At 47.5% G+C, this 11,946-nt stretch overlaps 1 protein-coding gene across 1 annotated transcript in view; it reads right to left on the reverse strand.

Moving 5' to 3' along the window:
- The window catches only part of TRIM33 (tripartite motif containing 33), a 38,580-nt gene extending 27,524 nt beyond the window's left edge, over nt 1-11,056 (reverse strand). The window contains exon 1 of the mRNA XM_039565449.1: nt 10,630-11,056. Within this exon, the coding sequence (XP_039421383.1) occupies nt 10,630-11,056 (427 nt within the window). The remainder of the gene's footprint in view (nt 1-10,629) is intronic.
- Nucleotides 11,057-11,946: the final 890 nt, after the last annotated feature.

The raw sequence follows: 11,946 nt of genomic DNA on the forward strand, positions 1-11,946 counted from the left end.
CCAAGGCATTTGTTGCCCCTAAGCAAATATTTCATTTTTTGACCTGCTCATTTTAGATTACAAAACTCAAGGCACTTGTTAATTATTTTTTAGAACAGCCTGTGGTCCAGCCTGTCTCAAGACAAGCATTAGGAGGGGTGTGCCCAGATAGCTGGGGTGACTTCCATGATGTTCCTGAAAATGCCACAGCAGTAGCGTGTCCCAGCGTTCTCCCAGCTACAACACAGGAAAATTTCTAATATAACCTATTTCCATGAGGCCAGGGAGGCAGATGAAGCAATAAAATACCAACATCCTGCTTTGTTATCCTTTGTAATCACTAAATTAGTTTTAAATCCTCAGCAGGGCTGCAAAGAAGCTACTACATGAACCAAATTGACATTTAAAGATGCCTATGAACAACCCCCATAAAGGTTTGAAAACCTATTTATAACTTAGGTAGTGGCTCACACTTCACAGAAGTGTCATTTGATCTTAAATCAAATTCCTATACAGTTTATTGAGAACGTAATCTTCAAGAAGCTTTCCAAGCCATTGGGTATTTTTATACACTGAAACAACTTTGAGAAGTGTAATTAAATGATGCTCAGCTCCTTTGTGGATATTCAATTAGGACAGTAGGACTTATTTCAGGAAGATTAATTACATTAGTAGTGGAGTAGCATTAATTTTTTCAAGTGCTAAAATTAACGATGGCTTCAGAACACAGGAGATTCACTGCAGAGCAACAATAATCCAACTAAGAACTCCCTGTCTCACCAAACCAAACACATCTCAAGAGCAGGATGTGAAAAACAACCAGTACTGCAGCAGCTACACATACAAGAGCTTTCACACACACACTGAAACCTTCCCCATATGCAGAACTTTGAGGTTTTCTTACAACTGACAGACAAAATTCTTTAGGGAATACCAGCTGATGTGTCTATACTTACAGAAGAAACATTTCAGATATCTACCATTAAAACTACTCCATCCAAACCAAATCAAACCTAAACTCGAGTTTTAGTGGTCTTGGGTCAAACAAACAAAATATTCCAAGAAAACAACAAAACAGAAGAAGCTCAAGATTTATAATCTCCAGACAATAGCAAGTCAAATTCTACCGATGCAAACCCCTTCCTCTAAGGCAACTGTTGGGTTGGTTTTAAAGTAGCCAAACCAATGAAAGCTTGAATAAAATCAAGCCTTTTGATCCAAGTGACAGCCCACAGGCTGGATTCTGGCCAGGGGAAATTCCACCTTGTCCACTTCCCCTGTCAGAGAGGACACAGGGAATGGGCAGCCTCCGGTGCTGCTCTCACAGTCCAACACCCGATTTTTGCACCTCCACATTCAAATAAAACCTGCACACAAAGTGCCCCCAGTGTTCTGCACACACCTCAAGAGACCACAACCCAAAGGTAAGGCCCTGCAATTCTTGTTTAGCACATTACACTCCTTTTTCACATCTCAACACCCTTTATTTCCAACAGTAGCTTTCCAGTAATATATGAGCCACTAAACACCTCATATCCTGGTCTTTTAATCTAATATAAAACAAATTACTGCAGCACCATTTGCACTAGAAACCAAACGTGCTGAAAAGATACAGATGCGGCTAATTTTGTGAGGCAGGAGGGAAAAGTAGAGAAAATCACACTGAAATAGCATTTACACAGAAAAAAAGAAATCCTTACCTGTCAAAACTTGAGATAATTTGTAAGCTAACAAAGTTTATTGTAAAAATTTAGTGAGAATGTATTTTAGGACAAACTAAGGTTCAAATGTTTATATAACCTCTGAGAAAAACAATGTTTCACTGTCAGTTTCAATGCAAAAAAAAATCTTATATAAGAAAATAAAAGTAAATATAGAAGTATCATCCTATTTATACTCCAGCAGAAGTTATTACATTGTTTTTCTACATCAAACAAAGCAAACACATTAGTCCTGGTACAAACATTCCCATTGTAACTCTGCTTTCCAACAAGCATTAGCACACAGTAAAAACTATTGTTTAAAGATCAATTGCATTTTTTAAATCACAGCTGAATTAGAGCAAGACATTCATACAAATTATGAAGATCAGACTGGTTTATGATCTCCCTCAATCCTAATTATTACCATCAAGATTTCCTATGTCCTCAGAGATGGCTTCATATTATTTTACAGCCATAAATTGATGCTGCAGAGGTCAAGAGCAGCACTGAAGCAAAGAGCTGAGAAAAGGGAAGTTTCTTTCAGGAAGTTCTGACCACACCATGTGAAAGCCTGCACTGAGGGTCTGAAACACTTTGTGCAGCAGTTCCTTTCTGCCTTACACATCAGTGTCACCAAAATCCTGCCCTCAGCATTAACTACAGGAACACAGCTATGCTTCAGGTCCTGAAAAAAGAACAGTTAAGCACCCTACAAACTTCACCAGCCACCCACAGATGCTCCTTTGGATATCAGTACTTCCATGAAGAAATCCAGGAAGAATCATTCTTTGGACCTCAAAGGCCACAGGAAATGATGAACTATTTTACAAGAGCTGCAGATAACAGGAGTGGGCTTTCAAGCTTCTTTTGTTGTACTTTAGAGGACCCACACTGCCCATTTTTCCAGCTGCTTCTATCCCACACCTTAAGTGTGTAAGACCTGTTAACAACCATGAGCACAAATATTCATTACCCCTCTTCCACAGCACTCAAAAGACACAGCTCCATGCACCAAATTTTCCCTTCCATCCTATTCCTAATTAATGATGCAGTTCAGATCAGGCGCTGCTTTTGGTCCCACACTTCTGCAGAACAGCAAAAATATTTTCAATCATACACATTTCCTGTCCCCCATCTGCTGCTACACACAACACTCAGCCTAAATGGAGTTTTGTTTTTCCTTTCACACTACCTAAGGCTGACTGAAGGGAGAAGCAGGAATAATTTCCTACCTGGAAATTTGGACTGCAAGTCTCCAATCCAGCAGGTAGGAAAAGCCTGCCTGGCATTGCCAACCCTGCTCAAAGGGAGATGGGTTTCATCTCCTCACCTGAGCCATTCCCCCCTGCCAGAGTTTCCCAGCCTGTGATTCAGGAAGGAAGGAGATTCCCAGATTCCTTGTGACACACTCCCACGGAGTCTCCTGAGACAGACAGAGCCATTCAGGAGCTGAGGACCAACACAAAGAACTGACAGACACACAGGAATGTGGTCAGGGATGGATCCCTAGGAACCACAGGAACCTGCCCTGGGAGCAGCTCTCCCCAGCACATGGATGGGATCTGGGACAGAGCCCACACTGATGGAAATGGGAATGTTGGCCACATCCCAAGAATGATCCCTGGGAAGGGCTGCTCCTGCCCCAGTGGGAGCCCAGGTCACTGCAAGGCAGGACATGATGGTGAAACCAAGGACACAAAAAGAACCTTCCTGGAGGCTCCAGCTCTCCTGGCAGCTCCTGCCGAGGCCAGGACCTGCACCTCTCACCAAACCAGCCCAGAGAACATCCCAGGAGAAGGTTCTGAACGAGCAGGGAGATGCTAGCACACAGATTTACCATGCTTGTTGAACCATCAGTTCAACGCAGGCACATCTCCTTACATTGCACATTAGACCTTCTGATTTGTCAAAGACTTTAAGAACACTAATGAGAGCAGCATCTCTGTAATCCTTTTAACTGCTTATGGTGCAGATAAAGCACACTGAACCAGACCACAGATACCAAAGCATGTCAGAAAGCACGACGCTGAAGTAAACTGAGGAGGAAAGGTAATTTTGTTTCTGTAAAAACAGAAAGGCTGCTAAAAACCCAGCATCATAATCCTACAGCAAATCACTATGGAACATTGCTAAAACCTTCAGATTTCAAGTGGAAAATGCTTTTAATCTACCACTCCCAACTCACACCTAAAGCTGCGACACAAGTATTTTTCTGAATTGTAACTCAGAACTCTGTGAATACCTTTCACATATTTAAGTTTAAAATTTCCCAAAGGCAACTATGTTCCTCTGAATGCATCTCTAAACAGGTGATTTTTTCAACAGGTTTCATCTTGAACTAGTTTCAATAAAAGAAATATTAAAAACCTGCTCAGAATTGCATTCTCCAGGCTGATATATCAATACTAACAATACTAAAATACTCCCAAATTTCAAGGACACTTGAGAGCTACAGAGATGGAAGAGGACAGGTTGATTCTCTGTATTTCCAGTCTTGTAGGATCAAAACAGAGACACTCTGCAGTGAAAGCTCATGTCAAGTCTTTGGCTACTGTCCCCACTCCAGCTTGGTATTCAGGAATCAGTGTGTGTTCAACTCATACCCATTGCTTTTGCACAAGAAAAAACCTGGAATTTTCTGAAACCTCTTTGCTCCCTACCCACCCTTCTGGACACTTCCTTCTGCAATTCCCTCAGATGTTTCAGAGACCAGCTCTAGAACAACAGGGCTCCTGGAGCCAGTAAGAATTAACCTGTTTCCCCACCAAACCCACCTACAACTATCCTCTGATCTGGTTTTTCAGTTTTTGTTTACAAACACTTACAGAAACCTCCTGGGAGCCTCCAGCCCTGGGGTTAGAAAAGGGGGAGGTGGGTTGGAAGGAAAGGGGAACACACGGGGAACCGTGGAAACTCATCTACTGGCTAAAACCACCACAGGAGCTAAAGCAAAATAAGGAACTTTTGAAAGAAGCTCCACATTCAGTTGTTGGCTTCAAGTCCAAGCTGACTTCAGTCAACTTAAAATAAACACATCACAGCCCAACCGTACCCCACTGAGACCTTACAGAGAACAAAAAGCAGCAATGGAATAATTAAGAGAGTTATTGATCTGAATGAGGATCACGTGGATATGATGAGATCACGGATGTGAACAAGGGAGGGCACAGCATGCACATGATGTACATAATCCAAAAATCACTCTGCACCTCAGTAGCACCCAATGGATCCTCTCCACCACTGGGACATTGTAGGGAGTCTTTCTAGCAGTTCATATTTGTAAGTTCAAAGTTTATTCAAACATTGCCCCAAACACTTGTGTTCCTAAACATCTCTACTTGCATACTAAAATTCCTATTTTCGTAAGATGCAACTCCTTTAACATCAGCTCTGGTGTGCAGCACAAAAATCTTTAGCAGCTCTTTAGTTGCTTCATAACATTCAAGAGTACAGAAACTGTAAAAACACGAGGATAAAGAAGTAACTATGACGCCACTTAATACCCTAAAATAAAATGTTTCAAGTGTGTTATGGACAACAAGTTGAACAGGAGTCAACAGCACATCCTTCACAAAAGAGAGCAATGCGTCCCAGGCTGCACTAGCAGGACAAGGACAGCCATCCCTCCTCCTGCTCAGCACTCCAGCACACCACACTGGGCCACTACAGGGCTCCCCAGCACGGGACAGACTCACAAACTGGGGCAAACCCAGCGGTGGCGACCAAAATGGTCAGGCCTGGAGCACACACGGTGTGAGGAGAGACCTCAGCACTGCCTGAGGGGCAGGAGGCAGAGCCAGGGGTGCACAGCAAAGGGGTGGGCAGTGCAAGCAGGAATAAAGGAGGTTTCTATTCCTGGTGGTCCAAGGAGGATGGTCCAACACTGCTCATCCAGGCACAGTCACCACACACCTGGACAAGGCTCTGAGGAACCTGCTCTCACCTCCTCTCACCAGACCGGCTCTGGGCGAGGGGTGGGGCCGGACACACCTGGCCCTGCCACCCCACGTGAGGCTCCACTCCAACCACATTCGTGTTGAAGAATGGCTTCAGATTCTGCTGATACATGTGAGACATCCATTAGCACAAGCCTAAAACTCTATCCCATCATCCCCTGACAATCAGCCTCCCAAAACCCAACTTCTGTTGAGCAAGCAGCATCATTTGAGACATCTGGTTCCACACACAGGCTTGGGGTGGGTTGCAGTATCAGACGGATTCCCCCCACAGAAGTACTAAGTGACTGTAAGATAATTAAAGTCCTGTCAGATGTTTATATTGTTACAACGACAATGAAACTTCCCAGTTCAGGAAATATTTGCAAGCACCTGTGCAATCCAGTAACTCCAGCTTCCGTTCTGGGTTCAGACTCGGGAGGGAATCAGCCCTCTCAGGAATGAATCTCTGCCAGGTCCCATTTATTGGGTGAGAACACCAATAGTAGTTACTCCATGTGCATAATATTTACTTCTCTCAGCGCTGGAAGGGTCCAAGCATGTTTCTACACAGCTATACATCAAACCCCTGCTCTAATTTCAGTGATTAGACCTTGGAACAAACCCCTCACAGGTCAAGGGAGCAACACAATCAGATTGAAATCTGTCAGAATAAAAATACATTAAAAAAATTAACTGCTTTCAAGGTCCACTCCTAACTCAGCTTTTTGTTTTTTGAACAATCCTTGATTATATGGCAATTATCACACACTGAACTGACAATACATTATATTTAATAACAAAAAAAAAAATTACAGCTGCCACAGATACTAATTCTTATAAAAATAACACATGCTTTAATATTCTCAGATGGAAATATTTTCCAATACACTATTAATTTAGACTGAAATTTAAGTTTCACGGCAAGATTTTTAGTAAGTCCAGAATATGAACTGACCATTTTCCAGGACTCATGCTGGGCTCCAGCACATACTCATAAGCCTCACTTATTAACACAGGAGAAAAGCAAAGAATCAAGAGAGTTCAGGTGATCTCTACTCACATCCACAGAAACTTAAGATGCTGCATTTACACAGCTTAAACAGCCTTATTTGATGCAGGAATTTTTATTCTTCTAGACTCAAAATACAGTAACTAGCACCAAACTCGGTGTTAGGGACATGTCACACTCTCATACACATCAGACCTTTTATATCCCCCTTTCACAGCAAATTAAAAAAAACAAATTAAGAAACTTAAGGTGTGATTAATACAACACAGCAACACTGGGCATGGGAGCTGAATTCACCATATCAAACCAATGTATGGTACCACTGATCATCACAGCTCTGGGTAGTAAATGTGCTGTTCCTCAGTTTACACACACAGGCAGCTGTGGAGGTTTTTCAGCTCGTTTGCTTTTCTGGCCTAATCATAACTGTGACATTCCCAAGGAGCTGGGAGAGCCCCACACTCTCTTTGCTGAGATAATCTTCTTAAGAGAGATTGTAAATATCTCATCCAGGCAGTGAAACCACAGAACGACCTCTCCTCCAGGAGCAGAGCAGCAGTGGTTGCAGGAAAAGTTGTTTTACAGTATCAGTTACAGTCTCAAATCTCTAACTTAGAAATAAGCTTTTTTTTTTCAGAATACTGTGATACAAATACATACAGGCATTTTCTTGTAACCTATTCAACCTGAAAGGAGGAGTCCAGCTGGACAGCTGAAACACCACTAAGAAATCATCTATCCACCAAATAAAATGCACATTCCAATAACCAATTAAGACATTAAACTGAATATGGGATGCCACTTTTCATGTTAAACAAATGCGTATGTTTTAAATACATAAAATAAGAATATTCTATTTTTTCCCTACATAAATATAACCATCAGCAAAATAAACCTCTTTCACCAGCAAAACAGGTATGAACCCACCAAGTACTTGTTTCTAATACAGCAAACCACAACTTCAGATAATTCTTTTAAGCTTTAATCAGGGTTTCTCAAACTTTTAGGAATTGAGATGATTCTTCTGTCTTCTTTAGCAGTGGCTCTGAAGGGAGTGGAAGCCTGGCAGAAAGAGAGATGCTTATCCAGACCCAACACCACTGTCCCCAGCATCCTCACTGCTCTCTCCAGCAGGGCAGAGGCAGCTTCATTAGGAAAGGTGCTGTCACTCAGAGATCTGCTTTGTGGGCACCGACCTCACACTCAATTCCCACAGTTTTTATCCAATAAATACACGTATCTACTGTTTTAAGTCCTGACAACTCTCACGGAGCAAATTCTGAACATAATTAAGAAAGCAACCAGGAAAATATCACTTGTAATTGTCTTATCTACGTGAAGAGATGCTGAAAGATAGCAGGCACACGATCCAGCAGTGAGAGCCGGCAGCAAAGTGTAACCTGCCTCAGGTACAGCTACAGGTACCACTTCTCTTTAATTCTTCCTTCATGAAAAAGCACCTGCTCGTGCTGAAGGAGACTTGAGAAGCAGCAGAAGTGGAAGTAACACTTTGTGACTACCAAAACAGGGAAGGAACCTGCATGACTAAGCACTGCGGTGCTTCTCTGGAGGCTCAGAATGTCCATTTTCTATCTGATTTACTGGTTACCATCTCCTGTGCCACTCAGCTGATTTTACTCCCAAGGTGCACAGAGAGCTGCCCACAAATTGCATCTGCTGGTCCATGGCCCATCCTCAGCTGAGCTGCTGCCAGTTCCCGTGTTCGTGCAGGCTGGGGTACCACCACAGCTGGATCACACAGCCCCTACCAGGACACTGCCACAATCCCAGAACAGCTGGGCTTGGAAGGGACCTCTGCAGATCAGCCAGTCCAACCCCCTGCCAAGGCAAGATCGCCAGGAGCAGGAGACACAGGAATGTGTCCAGAGAGGGAGATTCCACAACTCCCTGGGCAGCTGTTCCAGTGCTCTGCCACCCTCCATGGAATGAATTTCTTCCTCACTAGGGTGGAACTTCTGGTGCTACAATTTATGACCATTGCTCCTTGTCCTGTCCCTGGGCACCACTGAAAAGAGTCTGACACCACCCTGGAAATATCCATACAGATTGATGGGATCCCCTCTCAGCCTTTCCTTCTCCAGACTAACCAGACCCAGCCCCGCAGTTTCTCCTCACAAGAAAGATGCTCCAGTCCCCTGCAGCTTTCTCACATCATCTAAAACTTTTTATTGCAACAATCCAAAGATTAACTCTTTCTACACCAAAGCACACCAACAAGCATCCTTAAAATGTGTACAACAAGAAGTCATATTCCAGTTTACACACAGTGGTTCCCACACCTGTATCCTACAGACACAGCACGACTCGGATAATATTGCTAATTGCTAATAAAATAAACCCTACTTCCCAAATTCTGTCTATTTCACTGGCATATCACTGCCCTGTGAGGGTGGGGAGGCCCTGGCACAGGGTGCCCAGAGAAGTTGTAGCTGCCCCCAGATCCCTGGAAGTGTCCAAGGCCAGGTTGGATGGGGCTTGGAGCAGCCTGGGATAGTGGAAGGTGTCCCTGCCCGTGGCAAGGAGTGGGACTGGATGAGCTTTAAAGTCCCCTCCAAAACAAATCACTCTGTCACTCTATGATATAACACAAAATGTAGAATCTGGAATTTAAAAACATGGATCACAAGGCCATCTGAGTGCTCCACTGAGTGCACTGTCAAACTATATTGAATACATCATCTTTTAAAAACCAATAAACTTTCTAAGAGCACATCCTAGATCAACTCCTGAACAGTCTGGATGAAAAAATCTCTACCAAGCCAGGTTAATTCCTTCACTGGGGAACACAGGAAAGGCTTGAGTGCAAAGATGTCACCAAACAAGGTCTCCCTGACCATAGAGCCCATTTAGGACCTGCAAAACCACTTACCAGGGCCCTACTTTGGTCTGTACACCACAGCACATGAGTCACTCCCCTAAAGCTCCAGAAGCTTTTCAATTCCATCCCTGAACATGTATTATAAAAGGAAAATAAACCCCAAGCTGTGATTCTGATAAGAACACGTGGAAGGAGCAGTGTACTCCTGTTCCCTGGCACAAGTTATGTACAGGCAGAGCCCCCGGGCACAGCTGACAAACAGCACTGCAAGGTTTTATCTCAGTGTGCAGGAAAGCAGGTGCAGTGCACACAGCGTTCCCACCTGGGCAGGTAATACTGCAACAACAGTGAATTTGAATTTAATTAGACGCGTTTTACCCCAGTGCTGCAGAACCGAGCAGCTGCCCACCCCCTTCCTCACTCGCCTCTGCTGTGTCGCCCCTGAGAGCCAAAACAAAACAGAGAGGAGAGAGTGACAGAATATTTGGGGTTGGAAAGGGCCTTTAAAAGTCATTAGTCCAACTCCCCCGCGACGAGCAGGGACATCTTTGGCGAGACCAGGTTGCTCAGAGCCTAATACAGTCTGACACTGGATGTTTCCACCACCTCCCTGAGCAACTTGTTCCAGTGTTTTAACACTCTTACGGTAAAACACTTCTTTCTTACACTTAATCTAAACAGGTCCTCCTCCAGTTTAAAACCATTGTCCCCTGTCCTACCGCAACAGGTGCTGCGAAAAAGTCTGTCCCCACTTACATTATAGACCCCGTTCAGGCACTGGAAGAGGCTTTAGGGTCTCCCCGGAGCCTTCTCTTCTCCAGGCTGAACAATCCCAATCCCCTCAGCCTTCCCTCACAGCAGAGCTGCTCCATCCCTCTGATCAACTCGGTGCCCGCTCCAACAAGTCCCGGTCCTTCCTTCCTGCGATGGAAACCCGCAGGACGCGACCCACACTCCTAATCCCAACAGCTCCCCAAGCTCCAGCCGCCCCTGCCCTCCCGCAGCACCGGGCGGGCCGGACCCGCGGGATCGGTGTCTCAGCAGCCCCGCGCTCCCGGACGGGCCCGAGCGAGGCGGGAAAGCCCCGCGCTCCGGGGCGGGGGAGGCGATCCCGGCGGGATGTCCGGGAGGAGCCGCCAGCCCCGCGCTCCCCGCGCTCACCTTGCTGCACGTCGCCGTTGGCGCCGCCGGGCACGGGCACGCTGAGCTGGCGCTCGGGCTCGGGCAGGCAGCGGCGGCAGAAGGAGTGCAGGCAGGGCAGCAGCTTGGGCTCGGCCTCCCGCCGGCTCTGCAGGCTCTGCGCGCACACCGCGCACGTGTCCAGCAGCGAGAACGGCCCCGGCGCCGCGGGCGTCAGCGGCGGCACCGGGCTGGGGCCGGGCCCCGCCGCCGCACCGGGCCCCGCCGCCGCCTCGGCCTCGGCCTCGCCGCCGCCGCGCTCCGCCGCCGCCGCCCCGGGGCTCTCGCGCTCTTCGGGCGGCGCGGCGGCGGACGGCGAGCCGGCGGGAGGCTCTAGGCAGCCGCCGCCGCCCGGCGCGGCCTCGGCGGCCGCGTCCCCGCCGCCGCCGCCTCCTTTGTTTTCCGCCATGTTTCCTCCTTTGAACCCGACCCCGCTCCGCGCACGCTCCGCGTCACCGCGTCACCGGGCGGGACCGGGCGGGACCGGCGCCGCGCACGCGCGCGCGCTCCCGCGGCAACGGCGCGGCCGGGAGGGCGGGCCGTGACGTCACGAGGCCGGGGCTCTGGGCGGTCACTGCGCCCGGGGGTGAGATTCTATTGGGCGGCGTCGGCGGCCTCCCAGCCAATGGGCGGTGGCGGCAGGGGTTGGCCACGCCCCCCGGGAACGCGCGCCGGGAACGGGGAACGGGAGCGGGGAATAACGCACAGGGAATAGGGAACCGGGCGCCGGGAATAGGGAACAGAGCATCGGGAATAGGGAACAGAGCATCGGGCTGGGGAATAGTGCACCGGGAATAGGGAACAGGGCAGAGGGAATAGGGAACAGAGCACGGGGCTGGGGAATAACGCACCGGGAATAGGGAACAGAGCACCGGCAACAGGGAACAGAGCAGCGGGCTGGGGAATACCGCACCGGGCTGGGAAATAACGCACCGGGACGGGGAATACCGCACCGGGCTGGGAAATAACGCACCGGGACAGGGAATACCCCAGCGGGACGGGGAATAACGCACCAGGACGGGGAATACCCCATCAGTACGGGGAATAACGCACCGGGCTGGGAAATAACGCACCGAGAAGGGGAATAACCCATTGAGATGGGGAATAACGCACGGGCCTGGGGAATTCCTCAATCGGGACTGGGAATAACTCACTGGGAAGGGGAATAGCCCTTCCAGACGGGAAATAACACAGAGGGGCTGGAATAACCCATGGGGAAGGGAAAGAACGCATCGGGAAGGGGAATAACGCACCGGGGCTGGGGAATAACCCTTCCAGACGGGAAATGACACACACGGG

Source organism: Corvus cornix, chromosome 26 (assembly GCF_000738735.6).
Source record: "Corvus cornix cornix isolate S_Up_H32 chromosome 26, ASM73873v5, whole genome shotgun sequence".
Taxonomy (NCBI): Eukaryota; Metazoa; Chordata; class Aves; order Passeriformes; family Corvidae; genus Corvus; species Corvus cornix.